We start from the raw sequence: 19,472 nt of genomic DNA on the forward strand, positions 1-19,472 counted from the left end.
TTATATTCCACAGCTGGTCAGAAATCGTTTGGCTTGCGTAGTGGGCTACTACACACAGCACATAAAACACTGCTTACAAATAACAGTTCCCGGGTGAAAAATCCACATTGCCCTCTTACACTTAGCTATGTACGCTGTTGTTTCACTGGGATAGCGGCAGCGCTGTATAGTAGTGCCACTGTTGACGCCGTCACTGACGCACTGGATTTTCCATTAACTCCGATGAACCATGTATGGGTGAGCACACAATTGGCAAAATTATCGTTGTCCAGTCTCCTTATGACACAAAGCTAAATAAGAATAGAAAGAGATGGCGATCCGTGCCACTACAGTCAACACCTCGGGGACTTTCTCTAAAACAAAAGAACCTGTCAAGGGTTTGTGATCATTCAACACATTGCACTTCAATGAATGACTTTTACGCACAAATGTGAAACAGGATGAGCGCTCAATGCACATGGCATGCTTTTGAGATTGCTCCATAGCCTACTCATGCGTAAATCTCATGCAAGCGGTGCAATATTGATCCTTACCTTCATTTCTTCGTTAATTTCCCTTTTAACGGGGTGAGCCGGTTTTCTGCTTCTTTTATTTTCGGGGGGTCTACCCTCTTTTTCCATCTCTGCCATTTTTGGAGATTTCTCTGTCTATTTCTGCGGTGAGGGTGCTCTGTGCAAGTGTGAGGCGGGGCCGCTTTAGAGTTGCCAAACAGCGAATGTCAAGCTTGGGAACAGCCCGTGAGAAGCTGGTGATGCCGTTGAGGGCTCGAGGTGCCCAGTTAAGTCAGCCATCTTCTGCGTTCTGCCTCTATTTTCCACGGGTTGTGCGCGAGTTGTGAGACGCCTCTGTGAGTCGAATGAGAGGTTGAGTGAAAAATCCCAGACAGGGGGAGGGGCGTCAAATGTAACACTATATGACGCCCTCATCAGAGAGGTGGGCTATTTCTTCTCGATTTTCCATAGAACTTCGCTTCCACACATGTCCACCGCATGCTATCAGACAAACCAGACAAATACAACGTTCTCTGTCGCCTCCTCAACAGATGATTGTGCCCTTCCCTATATGCACCAGCCGGATGCTCATCAGCAGGCTATCTGCACATAGTTCTGCAAAACTGTAAACAGGTGGCCCCATGTGAAGTAATGACAAGTCCACCATAAGGATGACATGTCCCAAAGAGTTCAGTCTTGAAAGCTCTCCCACTCTTATCCAATGAGCCAGCATTCTGTCCCACTTCAGCAGAGACTGATTCAAGTGCAAAATTGATTTATATTGTGTTAGTTCCTACAGGGTTTTGGAAATATTTGGCAAACGGCAGCTTCCTGGACCTGAATTGATTACATACCCCACAATGTTCAATGGCAAATTATCCCTAGACGTTTTCTCCCACAACTAGGATTGCGATTTAAATAATTGATGGATTTTAACAACATAATCCCAACTGTGTCAATAAAGTATGGCCATTTTGTGGAAACCCCAAGAGAATAAATTCCCTTGCAGTGCTCGAACACAGCCTATGTGAACTATGGACAATACAGGACGAGGGTTTCTTAGATGATAGGAGATCAACCCCTTCCTAGGTCCTTGAAGGATTATGTTTGTCCAGTCACCAATAAGCAGTTGGAGTGAATCAATGAACGCATTGTTACAGAAATACACACACAACTCTGTGCAGATCATCCCACGAGGAACAGCTACATTGCTACAAGGATAATGTTACATAAACTGAAACATCAGAAGGGCCCTATCCTCTACTGTAGGATTTTGAACACTGAAAATACACCTCAAACAGTTACAGTTACAAAGAGCCTTTACCTCACCCTTTCATCCTATATACATGAAAATACTATTCTGAACTGAAATGTATTGATTTCTAATGGCAAAGATTGGTTGGAAAGGTTGTTAACATACCGATGGCAGTCCAGCTAGAGTTGAGACCAGACCCAAACCCAGACTCTTGACCCAGGTAAGAGCCAACAGGGCAAGATCATGATAAAAAAAACAATTTGAACACTAAAGATCAAGACCCAAACCAAGAACAATAATGTACTTTTGTTTCACACAAATATAAGCACGGTGGTTTATATATAAATTGCATTCAAGGCGTCATTATTGTTGATTGTTAACTTGACCCAGACAGCAAAAACTGTGAATACTTTTCTATATTAATATAGACTTTTACATTTATCAGAAAAAAGAAGTCGAGTCTTGAGACCACACACACACACACACACACACACACACACACACACACACACACACACACACACACACTAATCTGAGTTTCTATTATTGACAGTGTAGCCTAATAAATAGCCTAATCAAGTTCCCATTATTTCCAAACTGTGTGGAAAAACTTTCTTTTGCGACTCTGCGCTCTGATTTGCGACATAACGTATTTCGATTCAACAAGATGGCGGCCTCCTGAACGAATGCCGACCCTGGTCGTGTGTTAAGGAATTACACTATTTAGTTAAATATCCTGACTGAATTTAACATCCAACGATGAGGATGATTATATAGTAGATTCCAGAGTACTTACGTTGGAGGTGGCTGAGTTTATAGACATTTACATGCATTTTATTTGACCTGACATTGTCGAAACAGGTCATGGCATCCTCCTGCAATAGGAAGAGGACTACAGCCTTTATTTGGCATCGCTAACTTAAAAAAAAATGCTCTTAATCTCATACATTCGTAACTGTCATTGTAAATTAGCTAACTTAGCTAATCACCGACGCATCGAATTGCCAGCTAACATTTAGTTTTGACGTGCGAAACTACCAATTTAGGACTTGAGCAGCTGGCCAGAATGATCACAAGGAAATCAATGACAGTTTGTTTCCGACTCGCTTGCAATGGGTTGAGTCAACATGGACAGAGGAACCTTAGTCTTTTCTCCAACACATCTCCTTCCAATTGGAATAAAGTGGTTTCGGACGCAGAGAAAATCGTTGGCTATCCGACCTCATTTATGAGTCTGCGCTGCTTGCTGAGTGATGAACTCAGCAATGTAGCAATGCACGTGAGAAAACTGGTTGGAACAAAGCATCCATTGCTCAATACTGCAAGGTAGGCTACTTCTTTACTCATCTCTTCAGTTTGTAACAGTTTGCAGTGGTTCTAACAAGTTTTACTGTACCTAGGTGGCAAAAGGGCGGCAGGGGTTCCAACTGGGGGGGGGGGCTGAGGTTGTCTCCCCCATAAAAATAGGATGGCAGCTGGGGTGTCAAAGCCTTTTCCACCCCCTAGAACCACCGCAGGTACTCTGTAATGCATGTTCTGTGGCAAGGGCAAGGCTGCGTGTGAATTCCACCTGGTCCAGGGCGGGGCTAGCCTATACCCCCGGTATACCGCTCTGTCAGGAACCATTGTGCTATAGACTTTTGTCGCACAGTCTGCACCACTTAAGTATCTACATATAGGATTATAATGTTTCAAGGAAGAAGGCATGGTGTGGTGCCCATACAACATGACACAGACTGCTCTCTGGGAACAGATACAACATGACATACAGACTGCTCTCTGGGAACAGACACAACATGACATACAGACTGCTCTCTGGGAACAGACACAACATGACATACAGACTGCTCTCTGGGAACAGACACAACATGACATACAGACTGCTCTCTGGGAAAAGACACAACATGACATACAGACTGCTCTCTGGGAACAGACACAACATGACATACAGACTGCTTTCTGGGAACAGACACAACATGACATACAGTCTGGCAGAGACTGGCCAGGGAGAGAGACAGATGGAAACACAGAGAGCCGCTATGCACTAAACCAGGCCAGTCCCCCTCCTACCGCCCAATAGGACCCCCGTCCCACTGCCCCCTCACCTCAGAGTCCCTCGCCCCCAAGGGGTGAAACCAGCGTCCCGCCGCGCCCCTCCGGGGCTGCTGGCTCCTCCCACGTCGGCTGCAGCAGCACACCCGCACGTCCACATCCGAGCACATCTGTCTGTGTGACCTGCTCCTGTCTGTGTGACCTGCTCCTGTCTGTGTGATCTGCTCCTGTCTGTGTGATCTGCTCCTGTCTGTGTGACCTGCTCCTGTCTGTCTCCCCTCGCCAGAGTCCCGGTGAACACCGCCCTGTCGCCACGCACGGCAGACAGTAGCCATGTTTCCATCCACTTGTCAATCGAATTGTGTGAGGATCGCTAAAAATATGAATGCGAATAAAGCCGGTGAACGTGCGTTTCCATCTAGAGCTTTAAATCGGATAAAGCATTTATCACAAAAGACTTTTATCGAACAAGAGAAAATCCGATGAGATCGACAGTACAAACTTTTTGTTGATTTTCATGATTTTTAATCGAATTTTACTGTTTCCATAAGGCATTTTTAATTTGATATAACTTAATTCGCATAAAACGTGTGGATGGAAACATGGCTAGTCACACAGGCCCATGCCTGTCCGAGGTGTATGGCACAAGCATGGGTCACCTCTCCTAAAAAGGTGTTGACTCCGGGTCCACTAGGACAGAGCGGGGCCCCCCCTTCACTGACAGTGATGCAGGTGGTCCCTGTCACAGGTGCGCCATCTTCACACGAGGCTCTCCAGGCTCTTCATCCGTTTCCCAGGTGGCCCACAAAGTAGGGCTGCACGATTATGACAAAAAATAATAATTGTGATTATTTGCTTCAAAATGGTAATTGCGATTCATAATTGCGATTCATATTTAATATATAATATTAATATATAATAACCAAAATGCTCCCAAATCACGGACGTTGATCCCTTTCTTGCTACTAACTCACTGACCTCGTTTTCGCTAATTTTTTCACTACTCACGGCTGCGGGTACTCTTGTGACACTGGTCTTGACCTACTGCTATCTGTCTTCTCAGTGAAATTGCTACGCACAGCGCACTCAGCGGGAACGCATGTGATTGGTCAGACAGCATAAGCGCCTGTGATTCGTCTGTGTAGTCCTAGCACACTCAATTCAAAGCAAAATTATTAATCACATTAATTGTGGGCTTTTGCGATTAGTTAATCACGGATGTCATAATCGCTTTCGATTAATTCACGATTAATTGTGCAGCCCTACCACAAAGTCGTGGTGTGAAGAGTCTGCCACAGTGCAGCAGCGGAAGTCCTCGCGCCTGCTCCCCCAGCGGCCATCTTCACAGCACGCAGACGGACTCACCTGAAACCCTCTCGGTCTTTTTGACGCCGTCCCGCCAGCTGCATGCTCCCTCTTCTTGTGCGTCGCTCACCTCCGACCTCCTCACCCTCGTTGTTCCACCGAAGTCCCTTTCACAAAACTAGCTAGCCGGCTAACTCACTTTCCCTAGCTAAGCTAGCTAGCTCCCGCCAGGATTCCTCGTTTCTCCATCGTTTAGTTGTTTCCATTTTACTTCTGACTCCAGTGTAACATTTTAAAGTCGCACTGAAATGAACAAAGCATTCTGTCCCATTTTGGTTCACATAATTGGTCATAGTGTTGTCATGTTCACCTATTCAACGATGTATGCCAAAAAAATTACAAAATTCTACTTTTGTTGTAATCTTATATCAAAGTATATAATTTCTTACTTCCTGGAAAACAGTATGTCACGTGCAATGACGAATAACAGGTACCTTAGATTTTAGACCAATAATCTCACGACATCCACCCGTCAATCAACGCTATCCTTCTATCAAATCTGTCTAAAGTTCTTAAAACCCGTCCACTTGTCAATGTTCCAATCAAATTCCTCTAAACATATGTCCCACCCTCATAGCTTGTTTGCGTCGGAAATACGTCAAACTACGGAAGTTGGATGATCTCAAACGCCCGTTTCAGTGCAACTTTAAGGAAGAAGGCAGGAGGCAACAGTCAGAATCCTCTCGTATTGGGGTTTAATGCGCCCAAACAACAAAACATACAGACTGCTCTCTGGGAATATACGCATACAACAAGACATACAGACTGCTCTCTGGGAATATACGCATACAACAAGACATACAGACTGCTCTCTGGGAATATACGCATACAACAAGACATACAGACTGCTCTCTGGGAATAGACACACCAGGGAGAGGGACAGTACGCTTGATGTTCAAGTCACTGCCCTTGCCGTCCAGAATAGCAGAGAACATCCAAATCGAGTGAAGGGTATGTGGAAACTGTGGTTCCTAATTATAGTGATCCAACATTTGCCTCACATTTCATTGTTGCATAATGTTGCATTATGATAAAATTGCTAACCAGAAAGTGATAACAATTGACAATTGTGGAAGACCTGCGTTATACCAAAAAAGCACTTAAAACAAAACTCCTTAGAAAATATTATCCTTAGAAACGTCATTTATTGACTTGTAGCTTTCACTAACTGGTGAATACGATTTAGCAATAATTTATTTACAGTGAAAAACAATAATTTTGCTCTCATGTATCTTTGCAGCAGGCATGTCTTTAAAGGAGAATTCCACCCTAGAACAACATTAGGCTCAACAACGAGACACCCACAAAACAATCAAGAAAAATGTGCTTTCCTTGACTATAGTTGCTCCATGTAAACAACGCATGTTCACGAAGTCTACATTTCCGGGGATTTGCCGTGTAGAAACACGCTGACAAATTCCCGGCAGCAAAATAACAAGGACTACGACAACAAAAAATGCCTAGAAGGACGGAGACTCGAGTGCACCAAGCTAACCCTCTAGCTCTAGCCTACCCTATAAAGTTAGTTCAACAAAACTAAAAATATGCGATCACACACACTCACTAAAGATGACAACCGACACACAGATGTTTCATTTACCTGACTTCTTTGGACTTTTTGCGGTGTTCCGGCAACCGATGGAAACTCACTCCCGCCGGTGCAAGTAAATCCTTAATTCCATTGCACAGTATTTTGGCATTGTCTGTGTTTTTCTTCAATAGCAAATATAGCTAGATACAGGGTCTGACAAATGTTCTGAGTGACAAATGTTCCCTCGAGAGATAATGATGGCTGCCACTGTTCTGCCGGAACTCTGTTCACCTCCTCCTGATAGCTGTTTCACGCAATGCATGCTGGTCAATTGAGTCATTCAAAATAACAGCGTCTGTAACCACCACATTCAGTTTATTGAATTTATTACTAAAAATAATGACATTTTCTGGTTTGGTTTAAGTTAATTGTACACAAGACACATATTACATGTGTTTAGAGGCTACAAAATCATAGACTTGAATTCTCCTTTAAGGCATCTAGGGTGGCAGAATATCTTTTAAAGGGGTAATGGATGATATACAGTAGAAAGAAAAATTATTTTTGCTGTGCAACTCTTAAGAAATATAATTACTTTGTTAGATAGGCCTATTTTACAGATTCTTAAAGGAGTAGTAAAGGGAAAATGCATGTTTACTTGTGATCATATACAATGATTCAGATCAAAACGTTGACAAAACTAGCATTTTCGAGAAAGTTGATAATTGCTCTACCACCGTTTTGGTCATACAATGGATGTGGAAAAATCATTCAAAAACATGTTAAACCCTCAATTTCAAAGACAAGAAGCTCACCTAGGGTGTAATTGGTGTCTGTTGGTGTTCTGACATCAAATTCGCGCAAAGTATGAATCCTGTAGGATTTTATTGATCATTTTATGAAATCCATTGACTTGTATTGACGCCGTTGTAGATGTGTAGATCAATCCGCAGAGGTGATTCAGGAAGCGGAACTACTTACGGTAGCTATTGTTTAGTTTAGCTAGGCTAGCTAGTTTGCTCACTGCTCACGCTACTCTTTAGCTCACAGACAAGGAAGCCCTAGGCTACAGTTCAGAAAACGCTTATCAAAATGGTTGATCTAGAAGAGTATGAATTTGATCGCCTGTTTTCTAACAAACCAACCAACCAACCAACCAATAAACCAACACATGCCACCGAAAACATTACCTTCTGCCCAGCTGTCCCTGGGGAGGAGGTAATAAAGGGGAATGAATACACATTTGGTTAGGATTGGTTGGTTAGGTATTCATAATTTCCCTCAAAAATAGATGTAGATGTACAGTACTCATTGCAGTAGGTCAGCATGAGTCCTTCCCGTCAGCATGGAAAGGGGTTTGTGTGTGAGGATGCTCTAGTGTCATCTCTCTTCACCGAGGCTGGATGCTCTAGTGCCATCTCTCTTCAGTGGGGATGGATGCTCTAGTGCCATCTCTCTTCACTGAGGATGGATGCTCTAGTGCTATCTCTCTTCACTGAGGATGGATGCTCTAGTGTCATCTCTCTTCAGTGGGGATGGATGCTCTAGTGCCATCTCTCTTCACCGAGGATGGATGCTCTAGTGCCATCTCTCTTCACTGAGGATGGATGCTCTAGTGCCATCTCTCTTCACTGAGGATGGATGCTCTAGTGCCATCTCTATTCACCGAGGATGGATGCTCTAGTGCTATCTCTCTGCAGTGGGGATGGAGGGCTTTTTCACCAGGGAAGGGGACAGGGACCGATGGAGAGAGAGCACCAGAACCTGATCCCGCCATGCAGACCAATGTGTTGGAAACAGTAGCCCAAGGGTGTAATAACCTATACACCTAAATCTGATATGACAATCCATTTGGGTGTTGTAGCACAGGGGGTGAAGTAGACCTCTGACGGTCTGACTCCTCACTGTCAGCTTGGGTTGGCTGGTTCGTATTTCCCTCTGTGTCTCTGCCCAAGACACAGAGCGGATAAAAATATCCTCTCCAGCAGACAGGCAGACCCTCGCGGACTTGTGTTTCTGCTTTTCCTTTCATTCTTAAAAACTGCAGCTCAGCTAACTCTCCCCCAACGTCTGGAGTTACAGAGAGAGAGAGGGACTGCAAAGGAACTTTTAAGGGAAGACCTTGACATAGTTTGACTATTCACTCAAATTTTGTTGGCATTGTCTTCCACGTTGTCCACTCCCCCCCTTCTCTTTTTCTGTCAGATCAGTCATGCTAAAGCCGTGTAGTGCGCTTGATAACTTTATTTAAGTGTAGCTTATCTATGAAATGCTTAAGTGGTGCACTTAAAACAGCGAGGTAATGGAGCCCCACATGTAGGGTTCACACCTGGCACATCCATTCAGTCTGATACAACCTGCCCCACGCTTCAGCTGAGGTCAGGACAAACCAGGGGGGGTACAGTTTCTATACATACGCTGTCCATACACGTCTTCATACACGTCTTCACCCTTTCATTTGAGCTGGAGTCATGGAGATGGCAGGATGAAATGTTTATTTGGCACGTTTACCATTTACCATGACACCTTGTAGCGCCGCATTATGTAATAATTGTCCATTATGTAATAATGTAATACATTTTCACATCATTATGTAATAATGCCGCATTTTGTAATAAGTTGTTACATATTGCCTCGGTTATTACAGAATGCGGTTGTTGCACTTTTTTATGAAGAAAATTTAATAATTTGGTGCATTAGGTAATAAACCACCAAAATGTATGTATTTATTAGAAAGAAAGAACTAATACCAGAACAACATTGATTTTAAGCATCCCAGCATGAATCATAACTAGGGATTAATTTATATATAAAAAAAATAGTAGGATGTTTCATTGGTCAAAATTAAGTATTAATTTGTATTTAAAATAGCATAGGCTACTTAGATTATCGAAAAAAGTCTGACAATTCTAATTAACACATCAATTTTGGTGGTGTATTACCTAATGCACCAAATTATTACATTCTCTTCATAAAAAAGTCCAACAACCGCATTCTGTAATAACCGAGGCAATATGTAACAACTTACTACAAAATGCCTATAGAACTTGAGGGGCCACGTGACCCCTCAGATTTTTTTTTTTTTACATTTCTGTTATTGTTTGTTTACCATTACATTTTACAATGCAGAGCTACAGTATGATTATTTTCTCTACTGAGCTGAATGTATTATTTTAATTATGTCATAGACCATGGGTTCCCAAACTCCATCAATGTGGGCCTCCCCTCTGAAAACAGTGACACACCCGCGCCCCCAGTTGTGATCATAAACGACTTAAAAATGGAACAACCAAACACACTTTTGAAGGGTATCCATCGACGGTGTACCAGTGTGATATTCTGCAACCCGACTGATCTCAGCCCAGTAGGAGACTGTCCTCAGACGGGGTTCTGAATGTGGAGCGTCTCTCAGCCCGCGTTCATTAGGCCACGCCCCTTTGCGAGAGGGTGCTCATGACTGATTGATGCATGGTAGAGTGGAGACTGGCACAAATATTAATCATGTGCCATCTTCAGGCCGCAGACAGGCCACGTCTTCACGCTTGTTTTAAATTGTTGTCTATAGAAACTTCTTTTCAGGCTAAGCTACAGTATACCTCTACTCTGTTTTCATGCCTATCTAAAGCAGCCGAGTGATGATAACCCCATGATAAAGCTGTCTCACACCTGGTGGGATAATACTGTAGTTACAGTACATGAAACCTATTTATCCACATCCTGTTGGAGTGGTGAGTAGAAACAGGAGAAATCCTACTCACTATCCTGAACTCAGCCTGCAGTCCGAAGAGCCTTTTGGAAAGTCAGTTAAATGCTGATTTATTATTATATTATTATTATTATGACTATTAATGCGTGCACTTTCCATATGGCACTACCTAGTGGCCGTAACAGTGATGACATGGTTGTGTATATTTACCGGCTAATCAGCGTTCACCTGGGAATGCCTAGACTGCAACTTGAGATGTGAACCTCTGCCCAGTGTCACAATAAACTAGAAGTGTTGCACCAGAACCCAAGCTTCTTTGTTTCAAGAAAGAAACATTACACTGATTGATTGATGACATTGATACACTTTTAGTGGAAATCATCATTGAATTGATATTTATTGTAAATTCCTCACCAGTCATTTCCAAATTCAGACGGCTTCACGCTCTCTCCTCGCCCGGCGGGCGCATTCTGAGAGAGGAACAACACGGGCCTTTCTGTGTGTGTGTGTGATGCGTTTGGTTTGGGTCCAGTGATGGAAGGCTTAAAACAGGCTTACTGCTTATCTCTGGTACTTACCACCTCTCCTGTCCTCTGCTCCCTGTCTCCTCCTCACCTCCCAATTTCACGCTCACTTTCTGAGCTGCTTCTCTCTCTCTCTCTCTCTCTCTCTCTCTCTCTCTCTCTCCTGTTTGCTCTCTCTCTTTCTGTGGCTCCCCGTCAGTCCGTCTCCTCCACGCCCCCCGGGGGGGGGGGGGGGGGGGAGGAGGCTGGTGGCTGGTGGGGTCTTGCGGGGGGGGAGGGGGAGGAGGAGGGTGGTGGTGTGTTGAGGGGGAGGGGGGGAGGAGGAGGGTGGTGGTGTGTTGAGGGGGAGGAGGAGGGTGGTGGTGTGTTGAGGGGGGGGGGAGGGTGGTGGTGTGTTAAGGGGGGGGGGAGGAGGAGGAGGGTGGTGGTATGTAGTTGGGGGGGAGGGGGAGGAGGAGGGTGGTGGTGTGTTGAGGGGGAGAGGAGGAGGAGGGTGGTGGTGTGTTGAGGGGGAGGAGGAGGGTGGTGGTGTGTTGAGGGGGGGGGGAGGGTGGTGGTGTGTTGAGGGGGAGGGGAGGAGGAGGAGGGTGGTGGTATGTAGAGGGGGGGAGGGGGAGGAGGAGGGTGGTGGTGTGTAGAGGGGGAGGGGAGGAGGAGGGTGGTGGTGTGTTGAGGGGGAGGGTGGGAGGAGGAGGGTGGTGGTGTGTTGAGGGGGAGGTGGAGGAGGGTGGTGGTGTGTTGAGGGGGAGGGGAGGAGGAGGGTGGTGGTGTGTTGAGGGGGGGGGGGAGGTGTGTTGAGGGGGAGGCGTGGAGGAGGTGTGTTGAGGGGGAGGGGGGGAGGTGTGTTGAGGGGGAGGGGGGGTGGTGGTGTGTTGAGGGGGTGGAGGAGGTGTGTTGAGGGGGAGGGGGAGGAGGAGGGGAGGAGGCTGGAGTGTTGTGGGGCTGCTGTGTCTGGGCCTCAGCGGAGGGGGAGGAGGCTGGAGTGTTGTGGGGCTGCTGTGTCTGGGCCTCAGCGGAGGGGGAGGAGGCTGGAGTGTTGTGGGGCTGCTGTGTCTGGGCCTCAGCGGAGGGGGAGGGGACCGAGCCGCTAACGAGAGCGTGATTCATGGCTGCGAGGGGCTCCTGAGGGACGGGATGAGAGGCGCTCTGTCTAACCGCTCCCCAGGGACGCCACCATTTCATCTCCTACAGCACCCGGGACCAACAAGACTGTGTGTGTGTGTGTGTGTGTGTGTGTGTGTGTGTGTGTGCGTGTGTGTGCGAGTGTGTGTGCGTTTGCTCATGGGGGGGCCCTGTGCCAAATACCTTGATGTCGTGCCACAGCTGATCAATATGACCACATTTTAAATGGGAGATTCAACATGTTTGAGCTGGGCTGTTAATTATGGATTTTAATTTGTGCAGCATCCTGTCCGCCTGTGTGTGTGAGCACCAGACCTCCACGCATCACCTTCCTCCTGTCAATAACCACACTCGTCGGGTTGGACTGTGTCTAAATGTGGTCATGATATGTGCTTTGGGTGTGTTTTATATAGAATGGTAAATGGACTGCACTTATTGTCTTTTATCCAAAGTGCTTTATAATGGCCTCATTCACCCATTCTCATTGGGACCAATCTGGGGTTCAGTGTCAGAAGTCGCGTTTCCATTAAACCTAGAATTGCTCAAAACCTAAATATCGCAATAAAAAATTGGTAATGGAAACACCTAAATTAAAAAAAAAACTCTCAAATTTCGATAAAACGTTTTTACGCTCTCATGAGGTGGTTTTTCAGAAGTTTCGATATAGAAGTATATCGCAAAAGCGTAATGGAAACACTTTTTTCGAATTTAGGCAGGAGAAGAAGAGGTAAGGGGTCACGTGATTTGCTTGCTTCAAAAAATAACGCGATATGCCTCCGGAGCAAGTGAAGACCCTAAAGCAACGATACGAGAAACGCGTGCTGTTTAAGAGCGGAGCCGAGGGGAAAGCTCAAATAAAGTTCAGATATTACAACGGTTTGTTTACTTAATACATCCATGGTTTACTTCCTGGTTGCGCTTTGCGTGAATTGTGTGGCGTCGTGAGACTAGACTACGAGAATTACGGCTCTTGCGCAAAACACCTTTCAATGGAAACACCTGCAAGTCGCAATTGTACTTTGTCGAAACTTTAGAAATATCGCTTTTATTTTGCGAAAAAGTGTAATGGAAACGCAGCTAGAGTGTGTTTATTGGTCACATGTAAACGTATAGTGTGCTGTCATAGTGAAATGTTGCTGCTCGTTCCGTTGGGCTCAATTACAGATCAGTTACAGATACACATCACAAATTACACAATCAGCAAATTACATGGTCTGGTAGTGTCTTGCCCAAAGACACTTTGACATGTAGGCAGGATTCGAACCGCCGACCCTACGTTCATTGGACAACCCGCTCTACCTCCTGAGCCACAGCCGCCCCAAATTATCTTTTATTACAGTTTAATTTTCCAAATACCACTTGACAAGCTACAGATGAATAATTTTGCAGTTCCTGTTCCATTGCTCAAAATGCACAGAAGTTGAGTGAGACGTGAGACACTATGCTAATAAGGTTGTGTGAGAGCGCCTCTCTCTCTGTTCCCTCTCTCTGTTCTCTCTCTCTCTCCCTCTCTCTCTGTTCCTTCTCTCTCTGTTCCTTCTCTCTCTCTCTCTCTCTCTCTCTCTCTCTCTCTCTCTCTCTCTCTCCCCCTCTCTCTCTGTTCCTTCTCTCTCTCTCTCTGTTCTCTCTCTCTCCCTCCCTCTCTCTCTCTCTCTCTCTCTCTCTGTTCCCTCTCTCTCGCTCTCTCCCTCTCTCTGTTCCCCCCGTCTCTCTCTCTCTCTCTCTCTCTCTCTCTCTCTCTCTTTCTCTGGGGCATCTCAAACATGTCTTTATTCCTCTCATACATTTACTCCAGCTAAATAAAATGTCTAATTGCTGCTTCATGGGAGTGACTCATAGACTGAGGTCAATACTCTCATGAACAGGACTGCCTTTCCAGATCACCATTAACTCCCAGCATTATCAGAGAGATTCTGGCCACACTGTTAATGGTGGAAGAGGGGTGGGATGTTCCGCATGAGGCTCTCTCGTAATGGTGTAGTATCTGATCATGAGGCCCTCTAGTAATGGTGTAGTCTGATCATGAGGCCCTCTAGTAATGGTGTAGTATCTGATCATGAGGCCCTCTAGTAATGGTGTAGTCTGATCATGAGGCCCTCTAGTAATGGTGTAGTATCTGATCATGAGGCCCTCTAGTAATGGTGTAGTCTGATCATGAGGCCCTCTAGTAATGGTGTATTATCTGATCATGAGGCCCTCTAGTAATGGTGTAGTATCTGATCATGAGGCCCTCTAGTAATGGTGTAGTATCTGATCATGAGGCCCTCTAGTAATGGTGTAGTATCTGATCATGAGGCCCTCTAGTAATGGTGTAGTATCTGATCATTGGTTTTGTAGGGTTTAACCATGCTCTATTTTTGATTCGATAGATAGAATACTTTAATAATTCCCAAAAGGGGAAATTCCCTTGTTTTAGCACATGAACAACATACAGTAAAACACAACACACAATAAAAACAGTAAAAAGATATCACTAGGGCATTAAAAGGCACAATCAAAATCCAAAAAGTGAGGTAGACTACAATAATAATGCAATTAATTGCGATCAATTGACATAAGACAAATACTGTAGGAAGTGGTCTTTCCAATGGCAACTTCCAGGGACAAACCCTGATCTCATCTCTCTCTCTCCCCCCCCCCCCCCTCTCTCTCTATCTCTCTCTCTGCCCCCCCCCCCCTCTCTCTATCTCTCTCTCTGCCCCCCCCCCCTCTCTCTCTCTCTCTGCCCCCCCCCCCCCCTCTCTCTCTCTCTCTCTCTCTCTGCCCCCCCCCCCCTCTCTCTCTCCAGGGGCTTTGTATATGACAGCAGGAACAACCTTCAGATGCGAGGGCTGGTGGTGCTGCTCCTGTCTAAAGCAGCTGGCCCCTGTCCCACGGCCTCAGCCCTCCTCCCCCAGGACATGGTCAGCGGGATCTACCCCAGGTAAGCACTGCAAACACAGACATGGTCAGCGGGATCTACCCCAGGTAAGCACTGCAAAGTCTCTGGCTAGGAATTGTCCCTAGGTAGGCTTGGACCTGGTCAGATAGAACATTTATATCCATCCAAAATGATTCACGAATTGAGCCCAATTGTCAGGCAATTGGGATCAAGCAAAGAAGATTGCTTCTTTGACTTCTATGGTGTAACAGAGGAATAGCAGACAGGGCAGGTTTCAGACCTGCAGCAGGGATCTGTCCAGTATCTCAGCAGGGATCTGTCCAGTATCTCAGCAGGGATCTGTCCAGTATCTCAGCAGGGATCTGTCCAGTATCTCAGCAGGGATCTGTCCAGTATCTCAGCAGGGATCTGTCCAGTATCTCAGCAGGGATCTGTCCAGTATCTCAGCAGGGATCTGTCCAGTATCTCAGCAGGGATCTGTCCAGTATCTGCTGGAGATGTTTAGAGGAGTGGACCCTACTGGTCCGTGGGCCCAGCGAGCCCTCATGTGTTAGTGCTGGTCCTGAGTATCACTACTGCAGTTGACTAAATCAATATTACAACACTCATATTACGTGGAAGCACCATCTCCTCCTCCATCGTCCCGTGGACCCACCACCCGCGGGAGAAATTGTCGGGGTCGGGTGCGCTGCCAACTAGGTGGCTCTGGGGACATGGAACGTGACCTCGCTGGGGGGGAAGGAGCCGGAGCTTGTGAGGGAGGTGGAGCGATACCAATTACACCTGGTGGGGCTAACCTCTACGCACAGCACCGGCGCCGGAACCAAACTCCTGGATAGGGGTTGGACCCTGTTCTTCTCCGGAGTTGCTCACGGTATGAGGCGTAAGGCAGGTGTGGCTATACTAGCTAGCCCCCAGCTGAGCGCCTCTGTGCTGGAGTTCACCCCAGTGGACGAGAGGGTCGCCTCCCTGCGCCTTAGGACTGTGGGGGGGGGGACTCTGACTGTGGTTTGTGCTTATGCACCGAACAGCAGTTCAGAGTACTCAGCCTTCCTGCAGACCCTGAGTGGAGTCCTTTTGGGGGCTCCTGCAGGGGACTCCAGTGTCCTACTGGGGGACTTCAATGCACACGTAGGCAATGATGGAGAAACTTGGAGGGGCGTGATTGGGAGGCATGGCCACCACGATCTGAACCCGAGTGGTGTTCTGTTGTTGGACTTCTGTGCTAGTCACGGTTTGTCCATAACAAACACCATGTTCGAACACAAGGATGCCCACAAGTACACCTGGCATCAGAACACCTTAGGCCGAAGGTCGATGATCGATTTCGTTATCGTATCATCTGATCTGAGGCCATGCGTTTTGGACACTCGGGTAAAGAGAGGGGCAGAGCTGTCCACTGATCACCATCTGGTGGTGAGCTGGTTTCGATGGCGGGGGAAACTTCTGGACAGACCTGGAAAACCCAAGCGTGTAGTGAGGGTGAACTGGGAACGTCTGGAGGAAGAGCCTGTCCGGAGAGATTTCAATTGCCACCTCCGGCGGAGTTTCTCAGGCATCCCTGTGGAGGTTGGGGACATCGAGCATGAGTGGTCGGTGTTCAAAGCCTCCATTGCTGAAGCTGCGGCTGGGAGCTGTGGCCTGAGGGCCATAGGTACCTCAAGGGGCGGTAACCCTCGGACACCGTGGTGGACAGCGGTGGTGAGGGAAGCCGTCCGACTGAAGAAGGAGGCCTTCCGGGTTATGTTAGCCCGGGAGACCCCAGAAACAGTTGCAGGGTATCGACTGGCCCGGAGGGCTGCGGCTTTGGCCGTGACCAAGGCAAAGCAGCGGGTGTGGGAGGAGTTCGGAGAAACCATGGAGAAGGACTTTCGGTCGGCACCAAAGTGTTTCTGGAAGACCATCAGACACCTCAGGAAGGGAAAGCGGGGGACCATCCAAGCTGTATACAGCAAGGAGGGGACACTGCTGACCTCAACTGAGGAGGTTGTTGAGCGTTGGAAGGAGCACTTTGAGGAACTCCTGAACCCGACTAATCCACCCTCTACGATCGAGGCAGAGCCGGAAGATGATGGGGGGTCGTCAATGTCCTTGGAGGAGGTCACTGAGGTAGTCAAACAACTCCACAGTGGCAGAGCCCCAGGGACTGATGAGATCCGTCCAGAAATGCTGAAGGCGCTGGGTGTAGAGGGGCTGTCTTGGTTGACACGCCTCTGTAACACTGCGTGGAAGTCTGGGTCAGTGCCGAAGGAGTGGCAGACTGGGGTGGTGGTCCCAATATTCAAAAAAGGGGACCAGAGGGTGTGTGCGAATTATAGAGGCATCACATTACTCAGCCTCCCAGGGAAAGTTTACTCCAAGGTGCTGGAAAGGAGGGTCCGGCCGATAGTCGAACCTCAGATCGAAGAGGAACAATGCGGATTTCGTCCTGGTCGTGGAACTACCGACCAGCTCTTCACTCTCGCAAGGATCTTGGAGGGGGCTTGGGAGTTTGCCCAACCTGTCTACATGTGTTTTGTGGACTTGGAGAAGGCTTACGACCGGGTCCCCCGAGAGGTCTTGTGGAGAGTTATGCGGGAGTATGGGGTGAGGGGGTCCCTACTTAGGGCCATCCAATCCCTGTACACCCAGAGCGAGAGCTGTGTCCGGGTCCTCGGCAGTAAGTCGTCTGCCTTTCCGGTGGGTGTTGGCCTCCGCCAGGGCTGCGCTTTGTCACCAATCCTGTTTGTGATTTTCATGGACAGGATATCGAGGCGTAGCCGGGGGGAGGTGGGTTTGCAGTTCGGTGAGCTGGGGATCACGTCACTGCTTTTTGCAGATGATGTGGTCCTGATGGCATCAGCTGCCTGCGACCTCCAGCACTCTCTGGATAGGTTCGCAACTGAGTGTGAAGCGGCTGGGATGAGAATAAGCACTTCTAAATCTGAGGCCATGGTTCTCAGCAGGAAACCGGTGGCCTGTCCGCTCCGAGTAGGAAATGAGTCCCTACCCCAAGTGAAGGAGTTCAAGTATCTGGGGGTCTTGTTCACGAGTGAGGGAACCATGGAGAGGGAGTTTGGCCGGAGAATCGGAGCAGCTGGTGCGGTTCTGCAGTCGCTATACCGCACTGTTGTGACGAAAAGAGAGCTGAGCCAAAAGGCAAAGCTCTCGATCTACCGGTCTATCTTCGTCCCCACCCTCACCTATGGTCATGAAGGATGGGTCATGACCGAAAGAACGAGATCACGGATACAAGCGGCCGAAATGAGTTTTCTCCGGAGGGTGGCTGGGGTCTCCCTGAGAGATCGGGTGAGAAGTTCAGTCATCCGGGAGAGACTCTGAGTAGAGCCGCTGCTCCTTTGCGTCGAAAGGAGCCAGTTGAGGTGGTTCGGGCATCTAGTGAGGATGCCTCCTGGGCGCCTCCCTAGGGAGGTGTTCCAGGCGTGTCCGGCTGGGAGGAGGCCGCGGGGTAGACCCAGGACCAGGTGGCGGGACTACATCTCCGCACTGGCCTGTGAGCGGCTAAAGATTCCCCAGGCAGAGCTGGTTGATGCTGCTAGGGAAAGGGATGTCTGGGGCTCCCTGCTGGAGCTGCTGCCTCCGCGACCCGACCCTGGATAAGCGGATGAAGATGATGATGATGATGAACACTCATATTGTTTACTTGAAAACGACAACAAAAAAACATAGTATTTAACATGACTCATCATGTGTGTATCAGTCTGGGAGAGGAAGTGAGTGGGTGAGCTAGTAGAACCATCTCCATCTAAACCCTGCTTTCACCCCATCTGGTCATGGCTGGAAATAAATGGTGAAATCAAACGCTCATGACAGGTAATGCTATCCACCCCCCTGTGGGTTCATCCACACCCGCTCCCATAAATACACCTGTTCATCATCATGGGAATCTCTGGGGATCAAGTGAACAACAAGGATTAGATATCAGGATCAAGGATTAGATATCAGGCTTAAGGATTTGTATATCAGGATCAAATACACAAACAGGTCATCTACAGTACAAATCATGACGTTGCACTTTTATCTACAAATCATGCACATTAATGCTAAACCTTCTTACATGTGTGCACGCACGCACACACGCACACACACGCGCACACACACACACATCCTTACAGATGAACCCAGAACACAGAATGTCATGGGAGGCTCATTGCGGGCATCCTCTGGCTGTTTGGCCTGGATGTCCCCTGGGTGTTTGGCCTGGATGTCCTCTGGGTGTTTGGCCTGGATGTCCTCTGGCTGTTTGGCCTGGATGTCCTCTCTGGGTGTTTGGCCTGGATGTCCTCTGGCTGTTTGGCCTGGATGTCCCCTGGGTGTTTGGCCTGGATGTCCTCTCTGGGTGTTTGGCCTGGATGTCCTCTGGGTATTTGGCCTAGATGTCCCCTGGGTGTTTGGCCTGGATGTCCTCTCTGGGTGTTTGGCCTGGATGTCCTCTGGGTGTTTGGCCTGGATGTCCTCTGGGTGTTTGAATGGCTCTTTTCTTGGGCATGGCTGGCACACACACATGCCCGGTCGAGGTGTGCCCAGTGGAGCCTCAGCAAAAAG

General features: G+C 47.6%; 2 protein-coding genes across 3 annotated transcripts in view; one reads left to right on the forward strand and one right to left on the reverse strand.

Annotated features, from left to right (window-relative positions):
• Positions 1–629, reverse strand: part of sobpa (sine oculis binding protein homolog a) — a gene marked incomplete at both ends in the record, with an annotated part of 41,994 nt that extends 41,365 nt beyond the window's left edge. Inside the window, one exon of the mRNA XM_084451088.1 lies at positions 534–629. Within this exon, the coding sequence (XP_084307214.1) occupies positions 534–629 (96 nt within the window). The remainder of the gene's footprint in view (positions 1–533) is intronic.
• A 1,818-nt stretch (positions 630–2,447) lies between these two features.
• Positions 2,448–19,472, forward strand: part of pdss2 (prenyl (decaprenyl) diphosphate synthase, subunit 2) — a 45,330-nt gene continuing 28,305 nt past the window's right edge. For both annotated transcript variants that reach the window (XM_084450858.1, XM_084450857.1), the window contains exons 1-2: positions 2,448–3,072; positions 14,835–14,969. In XM_084450858.1, coding sequence (XP_084306984.1) covers positions 2,813–3,072; positions 14,835–14,969 — 395 coding nt within the window. In that variant the 5' untranslated portion in view covers positions 2,448–2,812. The remainder of the gene's footprint in view (positions 3,073–14,834; positions 14,970–19,472) is intronic.

This window comes from Borostomias antarcticus (assembly GCF_949987555.1).
Source record: "Borostomias antarcticus genome assembly, chromosome: 16".
Lineage (NCBI taxonomy): Eukaryota > Metazoa > Chordata > Actinopteri > Stomiiformes > Stomiidae > Borostomias > Borostomias antarcticus.